The sequence below is a fragment of the Carcharhinus amblyrhynchos genome, chromosome 1 (genome assembly GCF_965287045.1).
Source record: "Carcharhinus amblyrhynchos chromosome 1, sCarAmb.v2.hapA, whole genome shotgun sequence".
NCBI lineage: Eukaryota > Metazoa > Chordata > Chondrichthyes > Carcharhiniformes > Carcharhinidae > Carcharhinus > Carcharhinus amblyrhynchos.
In genome coordinates this window covers 61,711,125-61,732,414 of record NC_137324.1, presented here as the reverse complement: position 1 = coordinate 61,732,414, position 21,290 = coordinate 61,711,125, and the positions used below count along the sequence as shown (strand labels likewise).

At 41.5% G+C, this 21,290-nt stretch overlaps 1 protein-coding gene across 2 annotated transcripts in view; it reads left to right on the top strand.

Annotated features, from left to right (window-relative positions):
* The window catches only part of arl15b (ADP-ribosylation factor-like 15b), a 272,877-nt gene that overhangs the window by 120,682 nt on the left and 130,905 nt on the right, over positions 1–21,290 (top strand). For both annotated transcript variants that reach the window (XM_080185667.1, XM_080185657.1), the window contains exons 3-4: positions 296–355; positions 13,170–13,378. In XM_080185667.1, coding sequence (XP_080041793.1) covers positions 296–355; positions 13,170–13,378 — 269 coding nt within the window. The remainder of the gene's footprint in view (positions 1–295; positions 356–13,169; positions 13,379–21,290) is intronic.

Here is a 21,290-nt window from a genome sequence, read left to right as displayed (position 1 = left end):
CCATTTGAAAGCACTATTTCAATCTATAATTAATTGGTAACCTCGCCCAGAAAGACCACAAAACCATTTTGTGGTAAGAAATGTAAATGTTAGATTGGTATGGTCATGCGTGACTTGAAGTTAAACAGACCGCTGACACTCGCCACGAGTAAAAGTATTTTTCATTCTTGAATAATGAATCCCGTTTATTAATAAAAAGAAAATGTGGTTCTTATCATGGTGAAGCTAACTTTGTTTTATTGTCTATGCCTTTCCCTATTTTAAGACACTTTGTTTTTGTTTTGCTCATCTTCAGGTTTTAGCATTAAAGCTGTTCCATTCCAGAATGCAATTCTCAATGTGAAAGAACTTGGAGGTATGTGTAATTTAAACAAACTGTACATTGGATTACTAAAAATTATATTTTGCAGCACAGAAATACACCCTTGAGACTTTCATCAAATTTCTATCTGAGTCTTTTCTTCTTTTTACTCATGGTGAGCTGAAAAATACTTTTTCGAATTCCTGACTAAAGAACTCTGCAGTTTAAACTACCTAGCATATATAGAGGAAGCAAATGGGTTCACAGTGATAAAAAATACTCAATACTCTAGATGTGAAGACCTTCAGTAGAGTCCCAACTAAACACTATTTATTGGAAGCTATTTTTATTTGAGCAAACTAACTGAAGAACTAAGATACATGTTGTAGTACTTTGCAGGAGAAAAGACCATTCACACAATCGTGATTGGGAAAGCCAATATTTGCATTAGTTTTCAGTTCCTGTGCAAAACATAAGTTCTGGTGGAAAATTTTGGGTTGAGTCTTGTTTGCAATGTCTTGATCATGCAGAGAGATTGCTAAGTGTGTATTTGCAGTTTTAGAGAAACAAAAGAGGCATAATACCTAATAGTAATAACTAAATGCAGGCAATTAAATGTTGTTGGAGTGCTGGGTATTAAAGAGGAGAATAGTAGTATACATTGCAGACTTGAGGTTCAAATGCTAGGGTTACCTGAGTGTGGATTGAAAATATGGCCTCAGATGACTAATCAGCATTAATAAGATTGAGTTTTTTTTTAACCATACTGCTCTGCGGTAATAAAAATGTATGCTTCCCTTTAGAAACAGCTTAAGGTAACATGCAATAACTTGAAATTAATATAGAATCATAGAATCCTTGCAGTGCAGGAGGAAGCCATATGGCCCATCAAATCTGCATCAACCACAATCCCACCAAGGGTCTACCTCCATAACCCCATGCATTTACCCTAGCTAGTCCCCCTGACACCAAGGGGCAATTTAGCATGGCCAATCCGCCTAACCCGCGCATCTTTGGACTGTGGGAAGAAACCGGAGCACCCGAAGGAAACCCATGCAGACATGGAGAGAATGTGCAACCTCCACACAGGCAGTGATCCAAGCCAGGATCAAACCTGAGTCCCTGATGTTGTGAGACAGCAGTGCTAACCACTGTGTCATCCAATCTGATAAATAAACTTTCCTAATTGTTAATAATACCATAGGTTTATTGGAATTCCATTGTAACTTGCTCAAGAGTTTTTCATTCTTGGGATCTGGGCATCACTGGCAGGTCTAAATTTGTTATCCAACCCTAATCGTCCTTGAAAATGTTATCTGCCATCTTGAATAGTGTGAAGATAGTGGATGCCCTGGTGGTTATTTTCCAGACGTTGCTGGATTCCAGGGAAGTGCTGGAAGATTGGAAAACAGTTAATGTTACGCCGTTGTTTAAGAAGGGTGCCAGGCAAAGGCGGGGAATTATAGGCCTGTTAGTTTAACGTCTGTTGTAGGTAAAATGTTAGAATCCGTCATCAAGGAGGAAATAGCGAGGCATCTTGAGGGGAGCTGCTTGATAGAGCAGGCGCAGCACGGTTTCCTAAAAGGGAAGTCGTGTCTGACAAATTTACTGGAGTTCTATGAGGATGTGTCTAGGGCGGTGGATAGAGGAGAGCTGGTGGATGTGGTCTTCCTGGATTTTCAGAAGGCGTTTGACAAAGTACCTCACAAGAGGTTATTACAGAAGGTCAGGGGGCATGGAGTTGGGGGTAGGGTGTTAGCGTGGATAGAGGATTGGTTGTCAAATAGGCAGAGAGTGGGGGGTCAATGGGTGCTATTCGGATTGGCGGATGGTGACTAGTGGAGTGCCCCAGGGGTCGGTGCTGGGGCCTCAGCTATTTACCATTTATATAGATGATCTGGAGGAGGGAACCGAGTGTAGGGTGTCGAAATTTGCTGATGACACCAAAATTGGTGGAAAGGCAAATTGTGCGGAGGGTGGGGAGAGTCTACAGAAGGATCTAGATAGGCTGGGCGAATGGGCCAGGAAATGGCAAATGGAATTTAATGTTGGTAAGTGCAAGGTTGTCCACTTTGGTAGGAATAATGGTAGGAAGGATTATTACTTACGTGGAGAAAAACTGCAGCAGGCGATGGTGCAGAGGGACCTCGGGGTCCTTGTGCATGAGTCACAAAAACCCAGCTTGCAGGTGCAGCAGGTGGTCAGGAAGGCGAATGGGATGCTGGCTTTCATCGCGAGGGGGATTGAATATAAAAGTAGGGAGGTCTTACTGCGGCTGTATAGGGCGTTGGTGAGGCCGCAGCTGGAGTACTGTGTGCAGTTTTGGGCGCCGTACTTGCGCAAGGATATTTTAGCCTTGGAGGGAGTGCAGAGGAGGTTTACTAGGCTGATTCCGGAGTTGAGGGGGTTGAGCTATGAGGAGAGGCTGAATAGATTAGGCTTGTACTCGTTAGAGTTTAGAAGAATGAGGGGAGATCTCATTGAGACGTATAAGATGATGAATGGGATGGATAGGATAGAGGTGGAGAGACTCTTCCCGCTCAGAAAGGATAGTAGGACTAGGGGGCATAGCCTCAAGATAAAGGGGGGGCGGTTTAGAACGGAGTTGAGGAGGAACTTCTTCACTCAAAGGGTGGTGAATCTCTGGAATTCTCTGCCCGTTGAAGTGGTGGAGACTCCCTCGCTAAATATTTTTAAGACGCGGGTTGATGGGTTTTTGATGAGAGAGGGGATTAAGGGTTATGGGGAGAGGGCGGGAATGTGGAACTGAGCCACGACAGATCAGCCATGATCTTATTGAATGGCGGGGCAGGCTCGAAGGGCTAGTTGGCCTACTCCTGCTCCTATTTCTTATGTTCTTAAGATACTTTCACTATAGTTAGAGAGTGAGTTCCAGGGTCTTGACCAGAAGTAGTGAAAAAACAATGACTGTTACCAAGTTTAGTCTCCAGTTTTATCCTTCACCACTCAATCATAACCAGCACAAATGTAGATTGTAATAGTTGTTGCCCACTATTTCAGTCCAAGGGCATGTTGCATGGGTCCCTCAGGATAGTTATGACTCAAAATGATGGAGTTTTCCTCTTGGTTCATATTGACTTCATTTTGTTGGGCTCCTTGATGCCACACTGCTTCTTGTCAAAGGTAATCATTCACCACACCTCTGGCTTCCTGCTCTCTTATCCATTTTTGCACCAAAGAGGTTTGGGGCAAGTGGTTCTGCTAGAACCCAAACTGAGTATCAGTGATCAGGTTATTGCTGACAAATGCTGCTTGAGAGCACTGTTCATGAATCTTCCATTACTTCGACAGTAAACTAAATGGGAATTCTCCAAGTTATATTTGCTCTTCTTGGTGATATCTGGTAATTTTCCATATTTTCTGATATATGTCTGTAAGACATATTCTTACAGCATTCCCCCCCCGCCCCCCAGCATGTTTCTCGGGGATGGGAGGCAGCTCACCACTGGCCAGCAGCAGGAGTATCTACTCCCATTACTGTCAATAGGATTTTCCATTGAATCCATCTCCCATCCACGGTATGGATGTGCCATCAACAGGATAGGGCGTTCCCATGGTGGGAAAATCCTACCCATCTGTTAGTGTCCTCGAGTCAACCATCTTCAACTGCTTCACTGACCATCCCTCCATAAGGTCAAAAGTAGGCACGTTTAATGATTGTTCAGATTTCAGTAGCATTCATGATTCCTCAGATAGTGAAGCAGTCTATGCTTGCATGCGGCAAGATCTGGACAACATTCGGGCTTGAGCTGATAATTGTCATGTAACATGGATGCCACATAAGTGCCAGACAATGACTATCTTCAATAAAAGAAAATTTAACTATCTCCCCTTGACATTCAATAGAAATTCCGTCACTAAGCCTCCCACTTTTAAGAGCCTTGTTGCCATTGACCAGAAACAGGATCAGCCACATAAATACTGTGACTATGACAGTAGGTCAGAGACTGGGCATTCTGTGGTTGGCAACTCTCCAAACTCTTTAAGGTCTGCCCATTATCTACAAGTTAAGAATGCGATGGAATGCTTTCCATTTTATGGCTGAGTGTAACTTCCAATGTAGTTCAAGAAACTCAATACCATCCTGGGAAAAGCAACACACTTGATCAACACTCCATCCACTATCTTAAACATTCATTCCCTCCACCATTGGCACATTGCAGCAGCAGAGTTTACCAGCTACATGGTTCACTACAGCAACTTGCCAAGGGTCCTTCGACAGTGCTTTCCAAACCCGCAACCTGTACTACCTAGAAGGATAAAGGCAGCATTTGCATGGGACAGTACCAGCAAGTTCCCCTCCAAGCCATCCTGACTTGGAAACTCATTGCCCATGTTCCTTCATTGTCATTGGTTCAAAATCCTGGAACACTCTATATAACATTACTGTTGTATACCTAGACTGAATGGATGACAATGGTTCAAGAAGGCACCTCAGCAGTGCCTTTGTAAGGGCACTTGAAGATTGTGAATAAATGTTGGTGACACCTAAATCTCAGGAACAAATTGCAAAAAAGAAGTCAGAGATCAGACTGATTTTCAGATACTTGGAGAATCGAGAGAAATGGGGATGGAGCAGGAAACATAGAAACTAGAAGCAGGAGTAAACCATTCAGCTCTTTGACCCTGCTCCACCATTCATTTTGATCATGGCTGATCATGAATTCAGTATCCTGATTTTACGCCCCCCCCCCCCCCCCCCCACACACACACACACACACACACACACACACACACACACAAAGTAATTGCGAGTTTATGCTGCTTTGAAGCACCAACATGCCACACAATGGAAGTTCACCAAAGGTTATGGATATCTTTGTATGGAGAGAGGAAATGTAAAGGGGGTCTCAACAAGCTGCTGTCACATACTGCCAGGTGGCCTGCTGAGATTGGGGTGGTCACATACTGGAAGCAGGCACTTACTTTCCCTCTTAACCATGGGATGAGATAGTAGGATTGTGTTTTGTTTTGGAAGGATCATCAGCAGGGAGCATTGTGTCAAGGCAAATAGGATATGTGTCCTCCTTGGAGGAAAACTTAACACAGAAGAACATGGAGGATATCTTTGAATGTTAGGTTTGTGTTAAATCCTACTGTGTGCATATTAATCTCCTGGAATAAGTTTTTAAAAATCTATCTTGACTATAAATATAAAAGCTCTGCTGGATATGGTAAACAACAATGAAAGTCACTAATTATTTAAATCAGTGCTTCAGCAATTGAAAGGTTGACTGTATGAGGGTTTGCAGTAAGAGATGGCAGACGTGTTGTACTGAAGTGTGATATCTCATGACTGAAGAGTTTGTTTGTCATGTTGTAATTATCTTTTTCTGTTGCCTAGTGGCAAAAATGTAAATCAAACTGAGATGATGCCCCACTTTGTTAATCAACTGTTTGACACATTTCCATGTATTTCCTTTCTTAATTTACAACGATCACAACTCAATTAGTTAACAATGGATTGCCAGTCTGCCAGTTTTCAGTGAGGCTTGAAAGCAACCTGCCCTTGCCCATCTGTCTGTGTATCACTCTGTTTTGATTGTGTTAGACAATAGTCCTAATGTCTCGCCTACATTGATTACATTTTTTGAAGTGTTAGATTGTAGAAAGAAAGCTTTTGAGTTGGAATTTCATAATTCTGAAATGGGGGAGCCTTTAATGATTTCTGTTTTTAACATATCCTGTAACTGTGTACTGATTGATCAGTCAAAATACATTGAAAGATGACGATGCTATTAACTTAACCCAGCTGAATAATTCTACAATGATGCTATCCAGCATTTTTATCATGAGATATTGAATAAACTTTCAGATTTCACTTGATCTAAATGACGAAATTAAATAACTCCTGTGATTTTATCAGTTGCATTTATAAACTCCTAAAGGATAATGAATAGTCAAGCAGATTGTAATGAAGTTGATTTAGACTGCAGAAATAAATGTATTTTCTGCTAATTCTATTTTCTGTTTTAAGTCAAGCCTGAGAATATATTGAAAAATAATTGAATAAGGATTGAAGTATTCATAGTGCAGAATTGCCATGAATGCTTTGTGTTAATTATAGAAAATAGTCAGTCCATGCAACTTAGCAAATTGTTCTTTTGAGGTGGATGACAGATTTATTGGGAATAGATTTTGGTTTTTCTTGGTTTCAGTAACAACATGAGCCACACCCAGTCAAGACAAAAAAGGGACAGCAATGATTAATTATAATTCATTTCCCAGGCAACAAACCTGTTGGTAGTCTGCAACCCATTACCACTCCGTCTGAGTCATTGCTGGGGTGTGACAAAATTACCAGTAGTATAATATAACAGTGCTAATTTCAAAAGTTAATAATTAAACATTATTGAAGTTACTAAAATGAAACTGCTTGTGCTATATATTCATTGGTTTATGCAGTTAACCATTATTATATATTTCAACTGTGTATTGATATCTGCTAAATAACTTTCACGTTGCTTACTCCAAAAGCAGCTAACTTTTTATTTCATTGTGAATTTCTTTGCTAAAGGCAGTGATGCAAATAAACAAGATGTTGACAGCAATCCATCATGTCATTCCTGCTGTGCATCTAGATGTTACACACTGCTGCCATTTGCACCTGTGGTGGAGGGAGTAATTGTTTAGTGTGATGAATGGAGTGTATTTCCTTCTTTCCCATAGCTCAGAATTTTCCTTCACTTTAGATAACTAGTCACTTCCTCATAGAGATGCAATGTTCTGGAGCAAAGCATTCCATTTTCGAATGACATTCTGTGTTAATTAGTTGAGGTGGCATCAAGGCAACATTTGACTTGACAATAGCATCAAGGAAATTGAACCTGTCCATGTAAAATGTGGACCACATTCTTGGGCTGACATATGACAAGTATCTTTCATGTCACACACAAGTACCCAACAATCACCACCTCCAACAGGAGAGAATCTAACCATCTTCCTGTGACATTCAACATATTACCATCGCTGAATTCCCCACCATCAATATTCTGGGGGTTTACCGTTGGCAAGAAACTTAACAGAAACAACCATATAAATACTGCAGTTTTAAGAGCAGATCAGATTCCAGGGATTATGTGGCTAGTAACTCATCTCCTGTCTTCTAAAGTCTGTCTGTTATCTACAAAGCACAGTTCAAGAGTGTAATAGGATATTCTCTACTTGCCTGGATGAGTCTGGTTCCAAAAACACATGTCCCACACGAGCCAGGCCAAAGCAGCCTGCTTGACTAGCTCTCCATCCACCGCACCAAATAATTACTCCCTCCACCACAGGCACAAATGGCAGCAGTGTGTAACATCTAGATGAACAGCAGCAATCTTGCAAAACAGAATCTTCCAAGCATGCACCAGAAGGATAAGGGCAGCAGTGCATACAACTTCCCTTCTAAGCCACACACTGTCCAGATTTGGAACTACATTACTGTCACAAGATCCTGGAGCACCTTTCCTTACAACACCATGAGCGTACATACACGTGATGAACTTCAGGGATTCAAGAAAGCAACTGAACGCCACTTGCTAGAAGGCAGTTGTGGATGGACAACAAATACTGGCCTTGCTGCTGGTGCTTGTATCCCAGGAAATTTTTTTTAACTTAAATTCTTCAAACCCTTGTTACTAATTTAATGATCATGGTGGCACAGCATGGTTAGCACAGCACCAGGGACCTGGGTTCGATTCCTGGCTTGGATCACTGTGTGGAGTTTGCAAGGTCTCTCCATGTCTGCATCGGTTTCCTCCAGATGCTCAGGTTTCCTCCCACAGTCCGAAAAACATGCTGGTTCGGTGCATTGGCCATGTTAAATTCTCCCTCAGTGTATCTGAACTGGCGCCAGAGTGTGGCGACTAGGGGATTTTCACAGTAACTTCATTGCAGTGCTAATGTTTACTTTTGATCATTTTAATTTGAATACTGTTCATCACTGTCTACCCAAATATCACAATTAATCACAATTAAAAACTCTTGATTTTAAAATCTTTCACTAAATTTAGTTACTTGTCTGTTCAATTGAAAGTGGTTCCCAAGTTGCTAATAATTATAGTTTCCTTTCTCTGGTACAATTATGATGAATCTACACTATCCTCCCACTGATTGGACACTTAAAACATATAACGTGCTCTAAATCATTATTAGTTTTGTTTGGGCTGTACTCTTATTTAGAAAACAATGTTTTGACCATTTTTAAGACTTACTTTATAAGTCCTAATTTTCAAGGGAGAGGAAGGATCTCATATTGTTTGCACGTTGTAGGATCAGGCTTCAGCTCTGAAGTTAAAAGACAGACTTATGTCTTCATGACTTCAGGATAGTACCACTCTTTATACTGAGGTGTCAGCCAAAGTTTTGTGCTCAAGTCTCTAGATTGGTCTTGCACCCCCAAACCTTCTGATTCCGAGTGAAGAATGCTTCCTACTGAGCTTCAGCTGACATTGCAACAATATCATTGGTAAATACCCTGTTAAAAATCGTGAATAAAGTTAGAAGGTGCTTTCTGTTGTGTATACGCTATTTGCATTCCCACCTCTATGCTGTACACTCCAACCCACAAGAATTTGGTTTTGATTTTCTCTTATATTCCCAGAGAGAGGGGAGCTATATTCTTTCTAAATTTCATTTGACCAAGGGCCACAAAAAGCACTATTCACAATTAAAGAACCGCACTGAATAGTACCTTGAATTTATGCCTTCTATTACCTCAGCTCTGGGTGGGAAGATGTAGGGCAGGATTAAAAGTATTCAGTTTCAAAAGAGGGGACATTGCATAAATACTTAAGATAGTTAACTGGATTGCAAAGATAAATTCAGCCTATTTGAAATTAAAAAGATAAGCAAAGGTAACATATGTCTGAACAAAAGCAAAATATTGCAGACGCTAGAAATGTGAAATAACTGGATTTTACTGTGACCTGAAATGTTGGGCCCAATTCTCCCATTGCGACCTGCAACTTTTCTGGTGGGTTGGATTGGGAAATGCGCATGTTGGCTATTTTGCGGGTTTTCCGTGAACTTATACGAACTGCGCACATCTCCCAACCAGAAGCAAATAGTGCTGCCGGGAACACGCAGAAATCCAGCGGCAAGTGAGGTAAGTCATTTGAATATGTTTTACATATATTTAAATGTATTTTAAATGCGATTATCGAGCCTGGCACGGAACTTGCTGGGTCCGATAGCATCTCCCACCTCGCCAGGAGTACTTCATTGCAGCAGGGTTTAGAGTAGTAGCCCACGTTCGGCGGACTAGCAGGAGACCACTGTCGGAGTGAAGGGGAGGCAATCGGGGGGGCCTCCCATTGGGTTGAGTGGCGGGGGACTGTGCACCCTGGGAATGGGCACCCTGACAGTGCCAGTCTGTACCTCTGGCACTGGTCAAAGGACAAAGTGCCCATGCCCTGGGAGTACCTTGGCACTGCCCACCAGGCATTGGGCAGTGCCAAGGGGATGGGGCCTATTGTGGACGGGACCTAGGGGCGATTGGTGGAGTTGCCACTCTGCATTGGGATTGGTCTGGGCTGGAGGGAGACCAGTGATCGGGGTGGAGTGGTGGGGTTGGGGGGGGGGGGCGGTGGTGTGGGGGGGGTGGGTGGGTGGAGTGGTGGGGGGGTGGGTGGGTGGAGTGGAGTGGGGGGGTGGGTGGGTGGGTGGAGTGGAGTGGGGGGGTGGGTGAGTGGAGTGGAGTGGGGGGGGTGGGTGGGTGGAGTTAGGGGGTGAGTGGGGGGGGGGGGGGGGGTGTGGGGATGGCTGGACATTGGGGCTATCCAGGGCAGGGAGGGTGGGGGTGGTGGTGGTGGTTAGGGCTGGCTCGGGAATTGTTGTGGGGGCCACGATCGGGCAGCTGAGTGGGGAAGGCAGGGGGTGGGGCAACACTGTGGGGGTTCTGGGCTGGCCAGCAAATGGGGAGACTAACAGACCGTAACCACTGCACATGTGCAGAGCTCCAGAGCTGTCAAACTCTGGCACGAATAGGCCCTGCCCAGGTTTTTAATGATATTCACAATTGTGATCTCTGCGGTGCACAGAGTGGAGAGATTCCGGTCTGAAACTGCACTGAAGAAAAGTAGAACAGTTTTCCCACCAGTTCAGCACTTTTGGGAGAGTCTCCTCTGTTAACTCTTTGTTTCTGTACAGGTGCTGAGAATTTACAGCATTTTCTTTTCAGACATTTTTCTTTACATGTAATGTCGTGGTGAAGGAAGAAAGCCTGGGCAAATTAACAATCTGATGTCATGATCAGGAGCCTATGGGGTTCCTCATCCATATCTCGTGAGCTTGTGTTCAACTTGCACTGCTGTCCCTCTAACTTGTTACCTTACAAACTTAAAAATGCTTGATAAAAGCAAATTACTGTGGACGCTGGGATCTGAAACCAAAAGAGAAAATGCTGGAGAATCTCAACTCTGGCAACATCAGTAAGGAGAGAAAAGAACCTTGACAAAGGGCCAAGGACTGAAAACATCAGCTCTTTTCTCTCTTTACAGATGCTGCCACACCTGCTGAGATTTTCTAGCATTTTCTCTTAAAAATACTTGACCAACAAAATACAACAAAAATTTGAAAATGCCTATTCTGCAAACCATTTGTGTTTCTCATTACAATTTGAAGTGATGTTACCTAAAGAAAAAGTTGACTTGAAAATTTTCCAAACCAGAGAAGCCACTTTGTCTGATGTTCCTTGAGATCATATCCAAGAATGAGTAAGCATGAAACAGCATGACTCCATCCAATAACTTTCCACCTTAAAAACCTAAACATTTGGTGGATTTTGACCAGCCTGATAGTACTTTTCCTGTAAACCAGGCAGAGTATATTCTTATTTAGGGTAGACATTATCAGGTTTGTAACAATTTTATTGTTAGAAATATGGCCAATGCTACAGAAAAATGATGTATTCCCTTGACTGTTGCCAAAGATTAACTTGAAACAAGAAAATAATCAGTTGGACATTACAAATCTGTGATTTTGCAGGTGAGGATATTTGTTAAATATTATTTTCTTCAGAAATTAGTAAAACTTGTATGACATTGCTGCTGATTCTTTGGGTGCCCACCTCCCATCTTCTTCCCCTGTTTTTTGACCTGTTCTTTACCCTACTTTCCTTCAAGTGTCCTCAGGTTGTGGATGTTGCCTTAATAACTTTATAGCAATTGAGAAGAAGATGATGGACTGCTGCCTTGAGTCATAATTATTTGTGCAAATGTGTGGCTTGCTAAACCATTTCAGAGGATGTTAAAAGTCAGTTATGTAGTGTAGACCAGATTTGCATGTATACCAAGCAGGATGTGATGACAGGCTCCCTTCCCTGTAGAATATTAATGAAATTGTTGGGTTTTTGTTCTGATTTGGCAGTCTTTATGTAATTTTTCCTGATGCTAATCCACAATGTACTGCATTTACTGAATTCAGTTTCATATTTTTGCTGTAGTGGGATTTGATGTCACAATCTCTGGGTTGATGATGGTTTGATTTGATTTGCTATTGTCACATGTATTAACATACAGTGAAAAGTATTGTTGCATAAAAGTATAAAGCATGCTATACAGGCAGGGCACAGAGCAGGAAACAAGAGAATGCAGAATGTAGTGTTACAGTCATTGTTAGGGTGTAGAGAAAGATCAACTTAATGCAAGGTAAGTCCATTCAAAATTCTGAAGGCAGCAGGGAAGAAGTTGTTCTTGAGTCGGTTGGTACGTGACTTCAGACTTTAGTATCTTTTTCCCATCAGAAGAAAGTGAAGGAGAGAATATCTGGGGTGCTTGGGGTCTTTAATTATGCTGGCTGCTTTGCCGAGACAGCGGAAAGTGTAGAAAGAGTCAGTGGATGGGAGGCTGGTTTGCATGATGGATTGGGCTACATTCACGACCTTTTGTAATTTCTTGCGATCTTGGGCAGAGCAGGAGCCATACAACCAGAAAGAATGCTCTCTGTGGTGCACCTATAAAAATTGGTGAGAGTCATAGTCAACATGCCTAATTTCCTTAGTCTTCTGAGAAAGTTGTATGTAATAGACTAGAAGTATAATTATGTAAAATTTTATTTTGGGAACAATATTTGGTGTAATGTGCTTTGTTATTTTCTAACTTTTTTTCAGCAAGCATTAACGCAGTTTTCAAAAACGGTCAACTGCTCAATCATAGCACAATATTTTGACATAATTGCAAAGTGGTGGACAAATAGGTATGAGCATTTTGAATAAGAGTAATGTTAACATCATATGATTTGTTCAAATGCAACAATGAACATAAGCAAAGTACATGAGCATGGACTACCCTTATGAGAAATGACAGATTTCTTGTATGAGTTCAGATTTCAGAATTCTACTTTTTAATCCAGAAACAGTAATTGCAATTCTTGATTTATCCTTGATTTGAAAACAAAAATGCCAAAATAGTTGTTCTTTATCCACAATTCCCTTTTGTGAAAATGCCAGCATTTATTTAGGCATTTATTTTGAAAACATATCTATGCTTTAAAGAAAGCAAAAGGGATAGCACGATGACACAGCGGTTAGCACTGTTGTCTCACAGTGCCAGGGACCCAGGTTCGATTCTGGCCCTGGGTGACTGTGGTCTGTGTGGAATTTGCATGTTTGTCCATTTCTTCTGGGTGCTGTGGTTTCCTCCCACAGTCCGAAGAAGTCTTGGTCAGGTGGATTAGCCATGGCAAATGCACAGAGTTGTAGGGAAAGGGAGGAGGGGAATTGGCCTGGGTAAGAAGCTCTTTTCGAGTAGGTCCAGACTTGGGCCAAATGGCCTCCTCTGCACTGTAGGGATACAATGATTTCTAAGGTTTATTTTCCTTCAATGAATGCATTTTAAAACTTGTTTTTGTAAATTCTTTTAAGGGGCAGACAATATACGCAAATACTGGAGTCGATACTATCAAGGATCTCAAGGAGTAATATTTGTGTTAGACAGTGCGTCATCTGAAGATGATCTAGAAACTGCGCGGAATGAGCTGCATTCAGCTCTTCAACATCCACAGCTGTGTACTTTGCCATTTTTAATATTAGCCAACCACCAAGACAAACCAGCAGCACGGTCTTTACAAGAGGTAATTTTTCATGACCTTTTTACAATGTCTAATTAATCTGACGGGAAGATGATCATTTTTGCTACATTAATGTTTTGAATATTATAGAAAAGTGAGCTGTTAAAGACTGTCCCCGAAATTCTACCACTCCATGGAATCGGAGCGGGTGAGAGGCAGGCAATGAAAATGTCTGTTGACCCAGGGGAGGGGTGGAATGTTCGGTCTTGCTCGAGCAAGGCCGTAGAATCCCACCCTGTATTTTTTGAACACAGCCTATTCAGTGTTTAAATACATTTAAGAAGTAACATCACTTTATTGCGTTATATACAGGGTGCAGAAATCCTGTATTGTCAGCATTTAAATTTGTCTTTCCTTGCCTCCTCTAAAGTGATACATATATCCAAAGTGGGATACCTTCTTTCAAATTCAACTGTTACTTTTGGGAAATTGCTCTCATATTTGAGTTGTTGATCTCAGTAAATTATGTTTTTCAGTGATGCAATTTTACTTATGATGGATTTATTGCAGCAACAAATATGTTGGTTTGCTTGGAATGTAACAAGGCATCTATCTCATTCTCATAAGATTTTGAAATTATGGGGGTATTTTCTACAGTTTTTCCCCATTTCTCAATCCCTTGCCATGAGCAATAGTTTTCAATCCCAGGAATAATTTTATTCAGCAGCTCAATGCGCCATTTTGCTGTTCATCAATTCTGATATGTCCTCTGATCAATGTGACTCTGCTTCCTTCAGCTTGGATGTAGAAGTTGGCACAATTGTACACAGCCTATCTCCATGATTTTTAATTCCTGAAAGGAAGCATGATAAAAGTAAAGTTTAATTTATCTGCTTTTCGTTTTTAATGATGTTCAATATTAACTTATCAGTTCTGTCTCACAGGGAGCATAAAGAGACATTGAGCACAAACTGCTTCAGCAAATCAAATTTAGTGCATATTCATAGTATCCCAAGAATGAATATGCAAACTGCATATTTCTTCTTATTATCCAACTTAATTGCTCTGGGAAGTTGAGGTTGGGTCTTTGAGCCACTGCAGAGCAGTGTGATATAATTGCATGGCTTGGTTGGATACTTCAGTAGGCAGTTAAGAGCCAACCATGTCAGTATGTGGATTGGGATTACACATTGATCAGACTGGGTCAACAGGAGATTACCTTCCCTAATTAGGCATTGATAAACCAGTTGGGCTTTTGGGGACAGTTTTATAGTTTGTACTGATGTATCCTCTTTTTCTTTCTATTTTTAAAATTAAGTTTGGTTCTCAAGCTATTGTGTTGGCACTTGAGTTTACATTCTCTGAGTTACTCCAATAATGCAATTACTGTCTTATTGCCTACCTGATTAGTCTAGCATTAAGACCATAAGGTGTATAATCCTTTTGTTTATGTTAATTATTTGTGCTTTACTTACAGGAAGAGGGCAATTATTTGATCTCTTGTCTGTAACTGATGACTCTGTTAATATCTTGTCTTAAGTTATACATCAATTGTCCATTGCTTATAATTTGATCTTGGCACAAATGCTACCATAAGAAAATGATAATTGCCGTTTTGGTTTTCACTATATTTTAAGTGTGTTGACCTGATGACTCTACATGACCAATGATTTGTTGCCCCAATTTGGCCTGAAGATCTGATTCAACAGAATCTATTTTGTTTTTGTTTGTATTCCAATTCAATCAAATCAAGTCCAATTCAGAGTGTAGACATTCCCAATCCAAGCTGATAAGACAGGGTTCTCACCTCCTATCTTAGGCTTGATCTACATGATCCAAGCCGAATGGAGTAGGCATAGCTCTTCCTCCAAGGCTTGATCTCATTTGCATTGTAGCCAAAAGGCCAAGATGCTGCTTTTAAAAAAATTGCTTCAAATGAAGCTGAAATGTAACCTAATGACTTCAACTAAGCACAGCATGTTGATACCACACTTGATCTTAGCCAAAAGGCAATCTCCCTTGTATATATTAGTATACTTCACTTTGTATTTGAGGTTGTAAAATCATTAATAGGACTGTAAATTTTATATTTTAAAACCAAATTTAAGTTGAATCACAATGTTTTATTTTCTTCAGTATATTTATACTAAACTGTAGCATTGATGTGAAATTGTTATTTGTGCTGATGTTGCAGTTAGTGTACCTACATGCAGGCTGAACCTGGACAATAGAATAAAGAATAGTGAGACACTTAGGAGGGAATCTCAGTTCAATTTACTAGGGATTTAAGATTGACAAAGGTGTACAGCTCTTCTCCTGGATATTAGCCTATGATATCAGCTTGCCTGGGAGTTAATCGTCATGAAAAGTTAGAAGATCCAAATTTAACCCCAGATCTGTGCTTGATGGGTATGGGCTGTATTGGAGGCAGTCATGCTCAGGAGTAAGTCAGTGATCTTTGATGTTTGCTGCCCAGGCCTCTTTTAATTGTCTTGGACCAGCAGCTCCCAATTTACTCTTGCCAGTTCCTGAACACCAATATAATTCTGAACGTCGGGCTTGGATGTAGGTTGGTTCTAACCTGAGGCCAGTGAATTGAAGTTTCCTGGGCTTCATGTTAAAATGCTGGGTGAGGATGAAGTTTGACCTTTCCAGCGCCACACTTGCCCCTCACTCTAAGTTTAAAAACTGGACTTGAAAGTGACAGAAGTACAATAAAGGCATCCCTGTTTTTATTTGTTCTGCCACAAATTAATACAGGCACGACTTGTATTGTATTTTTACAGTGCAAACACTAGATGTGTTTTTGCTTGACTCAGTTTGATATAGAAATGCTGTTGTTGAATTGTTACAGCACAGAAGAAGGCCTTTTGACATGCCAGATTTGTGCCAGGTGAAGCTTTTTTGCTTTGTGTGGATAGTCCTTAAATTTAGAAGCAAAATGGATGAGGGAGGGAGGGCCAAGTTAAGACTGATGAAATGTAGATTGGTAGATTGGACTAAAATACCTCAGAGTTAATTTGGGATTTAGAGGGACTTGTAGCTCAGTTTGAGATTAAACAGCATATTAAGGTGGGGCTTCAGCTTGATTCAGAGATATGGTATTAGGACTGGAGTGCAGAGATTTTCAGCAGTTGGGGAATGGGCAAAGTTGTACACAGCTATTTTAGCACAAAGTCTGTGCTTTTGATTTGATTTATTATTGTCGCATGTATTAACATACAGTGAAAAGTATTGTTTCTTGTGCAGTATACAGACAAAACACACCGTTCATAGAGAAGGAAACAAGAGAGTGTAGAATGTAGTGTTACAGTCATAGCCAGAGAAAGATCAACTTAATGCAAGGTAAGTCCATTCAAAAGTCTGACAGCAGCAGGAAAAAAGCTGTTCTTGCATCGGTTGGTATTTGACCTCAGATTTTTGTATCTTTTTCCTGAAGGAAGAAGGTCGAGGAGAGAATGCCTGGGGTGTGTGGGATCCTTAATTATGCTGGCTGCTTTGCCAAGTCAGCGGGAAGTGTACACAAAGTCAATGGATGGGAGGCTGGTTTGTGTGATGGATTGAGTTACATTCATGACCTTTTGTAGTTTCTTGCCATCTTGGGCAGAGCAAGAGCCATTACCAGAAAGAATGCTTCCTATGGTGCTGTAAAAGTTGGCAAGAGTTGTAGCTGACGTACCAGATTTCCTTAGTCTTCTGAGAAAGTAGAGGTGTTGGTGGGCTTTCTTAACTATAGTGTTGGCACGGGGAGGTTGTTTGTGATCTTTACACCTAAAAACTTGAAGCTCTCGACCCTTTCTACTTCGTCCCCATTAATGTAGACAGGGGCATGTTCTCCTTTATGATTCCTTCATTTTGTTGACATTGAGGGAGAGACTATTGTTGTCACACCAGTTCACCAGATTCTCTATCTCATTCCTGTACTCTGTCTCGACATTGTTTGAAATCCGACCCACTACCGTGGTGTTGTCAGCAAACTAGAAAATCAAATTGGAAGAGAATTTAGGCACACAGTCATACGTGTATAAGGAGTATAGTAGTGAGCTGAGAACACAGCCTTATGGAGCACTGGTGTCAAAGATGATCATGGAGGAGATGTTGTTGCCTACCTTACTGCTTGTGGTCTGTGAGTTAGGAAGTTCAGGATCCAGTCACAGTGGAAGGTGCTGAGGCGCAGATCACGGAGTTTGGAGATGAGTTTTGTAGGAATAATAGTATTGATTACAGTTCAGCCTTCAATCAGTAGGAGTCATACATGGGTGTCCTTGTTCTCTAGGTCTTCTAAGGTTGACTGCAGGGCTATGGCGATGGCGTCTGCTGTGGACCTATTGCAGCAATAGGCAAACTGTAGTGGACCCAAGTTGTCTGGGAGGCTGGAATTTATTCGTGACACGATTAACCTTTCGAAGAACTTCATAATGATGCATGTCAGAGCCACCGGCCGGTAGATATCAAGGCATGCTGCTGGAGTGCATTGTATCTCCAGGGACAAGTGCCACCAAAGTAGTAATGGAATGATGGGCTTTTGACAAAGGTAGCCTAATTAAAAAACAAAAGCTCATTGGTTCCAGGGGAATGTAGCAAGCGCAATACAAAAATTGGTTCAATGGCAGGAAACAAAATTGTTGTCAGGTGTATTTTGTGACAGGAAAGCTGTATTTCCTGTGGTTCCACAGGGCTCAGTACTAGGCCCTCTGCAATTTAGACATGGATGTAAGGGGGATGATCAAGAAATTTGCAGATGACACAAAAACTGGCCACATGATAGGGGTAGGGTGTTAGCGTGGATAGGGGATTGGTTGTCAAATAGGAGGCAGAGAGTGGGGGTCAATGGGTGCTATTCGGATTGGCGGATGGTGACTAGTGGAGTGCCTCAGGGGTCAGTGCTGGGGCCTCAGCTATTTACCATTTATATAGATGATCTGGAGGAGGGAACCGAGTGTATGGTGTCGAAATTTGCTGATGACACCAAGATTGGAGGAAAGGCAAATTGTGCGGAGGGTGTGGAGAGTCTACAGAAGGATCTAGATAGGCTGGGCGAATGGGCCAGGAAATGGCAAATGGAATTTAATGTTGGCAAGTGCGAGGTGGTCCACTTTGGTAGGAATAATGGTAGGAAGGATTATCACTTACGTGGCGAAAAACTGCAGCAGGCGACGGTGCAGAGGGACCTTGGGGTCCTTGTGCATGAGTCGCAAAAACCCAGCTTGCAGGTGCAGCAGGTGATCAGGAAGGCTAATGGGATGCTGGCCTTCATAGCGCGGGGGATTGAATATAAAAGTAGGGAGGTCTTGCTGCGGCTGTATAGGGCATTGGTGAGGCCGCAGCTGGAGTACTGTGTGCAGTTTTGGGCGCCGTACTTACGCAAGGATATTTTGGCCTTGGAGGGAGTGCAGAGGAGGTTTACTAGGCTGATTCCGGAGTTGAGGGGGTTGAGCTATGAGGAGAGGCTGAATAAACTAGGCTTGTACTTGTTGGAGTTTAGAAGAATGAGGGGAGATCTCATTGAGACATATAAGATGATGAATGGGATGGATAGGATAGAGGTGGAGAGACTCTTTCTGCTCAGAAAGGATAATAGGACTAGGGGGCACAGCCTCAAGATAAAGGGGGGGCGGTTTAGAAAGGAGTTGAGGAGGAACTTCTTCACTCAAAGGGTGGTGAATCTCTGGAATTCTCTGCCCATTGAAGTGGTGGAGGCTACCTCGCTAAATATTTTTAAGATGCGGGTTGATGGGTTTTTGATAAGAGAGGGGATTAAGGGTTATGGGGAGAGGGCGGGAATGTGGAACTGAGACACGACAGATCAGCCATGATCTTATTGAATAGCGGGGCAGGCTCGAAGGGCTGGATGGCCTACTCCTGCTCCTATTTCTTATGTTCTTATGATTGTGGAAGCTGGGGACTGCAGGAAGATATCAAGTGGTAAATAAAAATCAGCTCAAGGAAATGTGAGCTGATGCACTGGGGAAGGTCAAACAAGGCAAAAGAATTCACAGTAAATGGGAGGATACTGAGAAATATAAAAGTGAGGGGCTGCAGAGTGACTGTTTGCAGATTAGGTTGATAGGTGGTTAAGAAAGTATTTGGAGTCACTTTCTTTATTAGTTGAAGGATAGACTATAAGAGCAGGGTGGTTGTGCTTGAACTACATAAAACATTAGTTAGGCTACAACCCGAGTACTGTGTGCGGTTTTGGTCATCTCCCAGTATTTGCACTGGAGAAGGTACAGAGAAGGTTGACAAAGATGTTGCAAATCTGGAAAATTGAAGGTGGGGTTCTCCTTGAAATAGAGGAGGCTTTGGAGAGGCTTAAATGAGATGTATTAAATTGTGAGAGGCCTGTACAAGGGGGTGGGAAGGGCCCATTTACCTTAGCAGCAAGATCAGTGACTAAGGGGTTTAGATTGGTAGAAGGATTAGGAAAGGGATGTGGATTTTGTTTTCATCCTGAGTGTCATGGGGATCCAGAACACACTACTGAAAGCGTGGTAAAGGCAGAAAATAATTTCAATTAAAGGTTTCTGGATGTGCACTTGAAGAGCCATAACCTGTAGGGCTGTGGACCAAATGCTGGAAAGTGGGATTCGGCTGGATGGCTCGGTTTCTGTCTTTGGCTGACCCAGACACAATCTGCCAAGGGGCCTCCCTCTGTTCTGTAAACTTTCTATAATTCTGTGAAGCTTTCTATGATTAACCAGTTTATTTTAGATGAATAAATACCTGCATATAAATATAATATAACCAAATCTGTTGATTATTGGCATGCAATCAAAGACATGAAGAGAGAAAAGCAAATTGTGAATAGGAGACAAATAGTCTGGAAAGAAATAGGTTAAGTGAGTGGTCTAAAATTTAGTGTATGGAGTACTATGTGACATTGCCTATTTATGCAGGAAGACTAGAAAAGCAGGATATTGTTTAAATGGAGAGAGACTAAGTGGCTTTGGTTGATAAAATTAAGATTTCTGCCTGTAAATCTTTGTTTTGTTCTGCTGTAAACAACATTTTAGATTTGCACGTGTGAAATTAATGTGGATAAGCATTCCAAGGAACTTGGTTGCTTTTGTGATGGTTGCTGTTTGTGCTGAATTGAGGTGTGGAATCTTGAAGTACTCAGTGAACTGAGCATCCTTCTTAATATCTGACATGTTAAGTCCAGCTTCTTTTAACATTGCACATCATCTTTCTTCATGAAAGGCATCCTGCACACCCTTCTCTCGGACAATGTTCACCTATTCTCCCCTCAACCATTCTTCAGTCACTTTGATTTTGTCGTACCAAAATCTGGTGGACAGCTTGGTATCTGAGGAATTGAAGCTGTTAGTAGCTTTTTAGTGTGGCCTGGTTGATCTTTGGCAATTTTCCATCTTTTTTTATCTGAGGTCATCAGTGTTGTTCACGTAAGTCATTTGTTTCTTCTTTAAAATACATAATCCTAGAAACTTGCAACAAAAAAAGAGGCTAATTCAACCCATCTTGCCTATGAAGGCTCTTTAAAAGTGCTATCCAATTAGCCCCGACACCCCCACCCACACAAACCACAGTCACACTCGCACCCTTTCCCTGCAAAATATTTGACCCAATTAGGACTTTTTTAACCAATGGAAATTTTACAAGTGTGACATTAATGTGATATCAATGATAATATTAACAATTATTAACCACAAAATTCTTTATAATATTGTTAGAGAAGTTATCAAATATCATTTTCTCACTTCTGAACTGTCCATTTTGTTGAGAAAAATTCCTGGATATCTCGTCTGTAATTTGTTGGAACAGGAAATGTTGATGGCCATTCATACATTTCATAATAATATTGGATGATGAATGGCTTGCACGCACACACACACAGACACGCATGCACTTTTTAAAATCCGGTTGTCTCAAAAACCAACTAAAATCAATTTGCTTGTATTTAAAATTTAGTAAAATGCTACTCCTGTGCTTTAGAGATTGAAGGTGCAAAGACTGA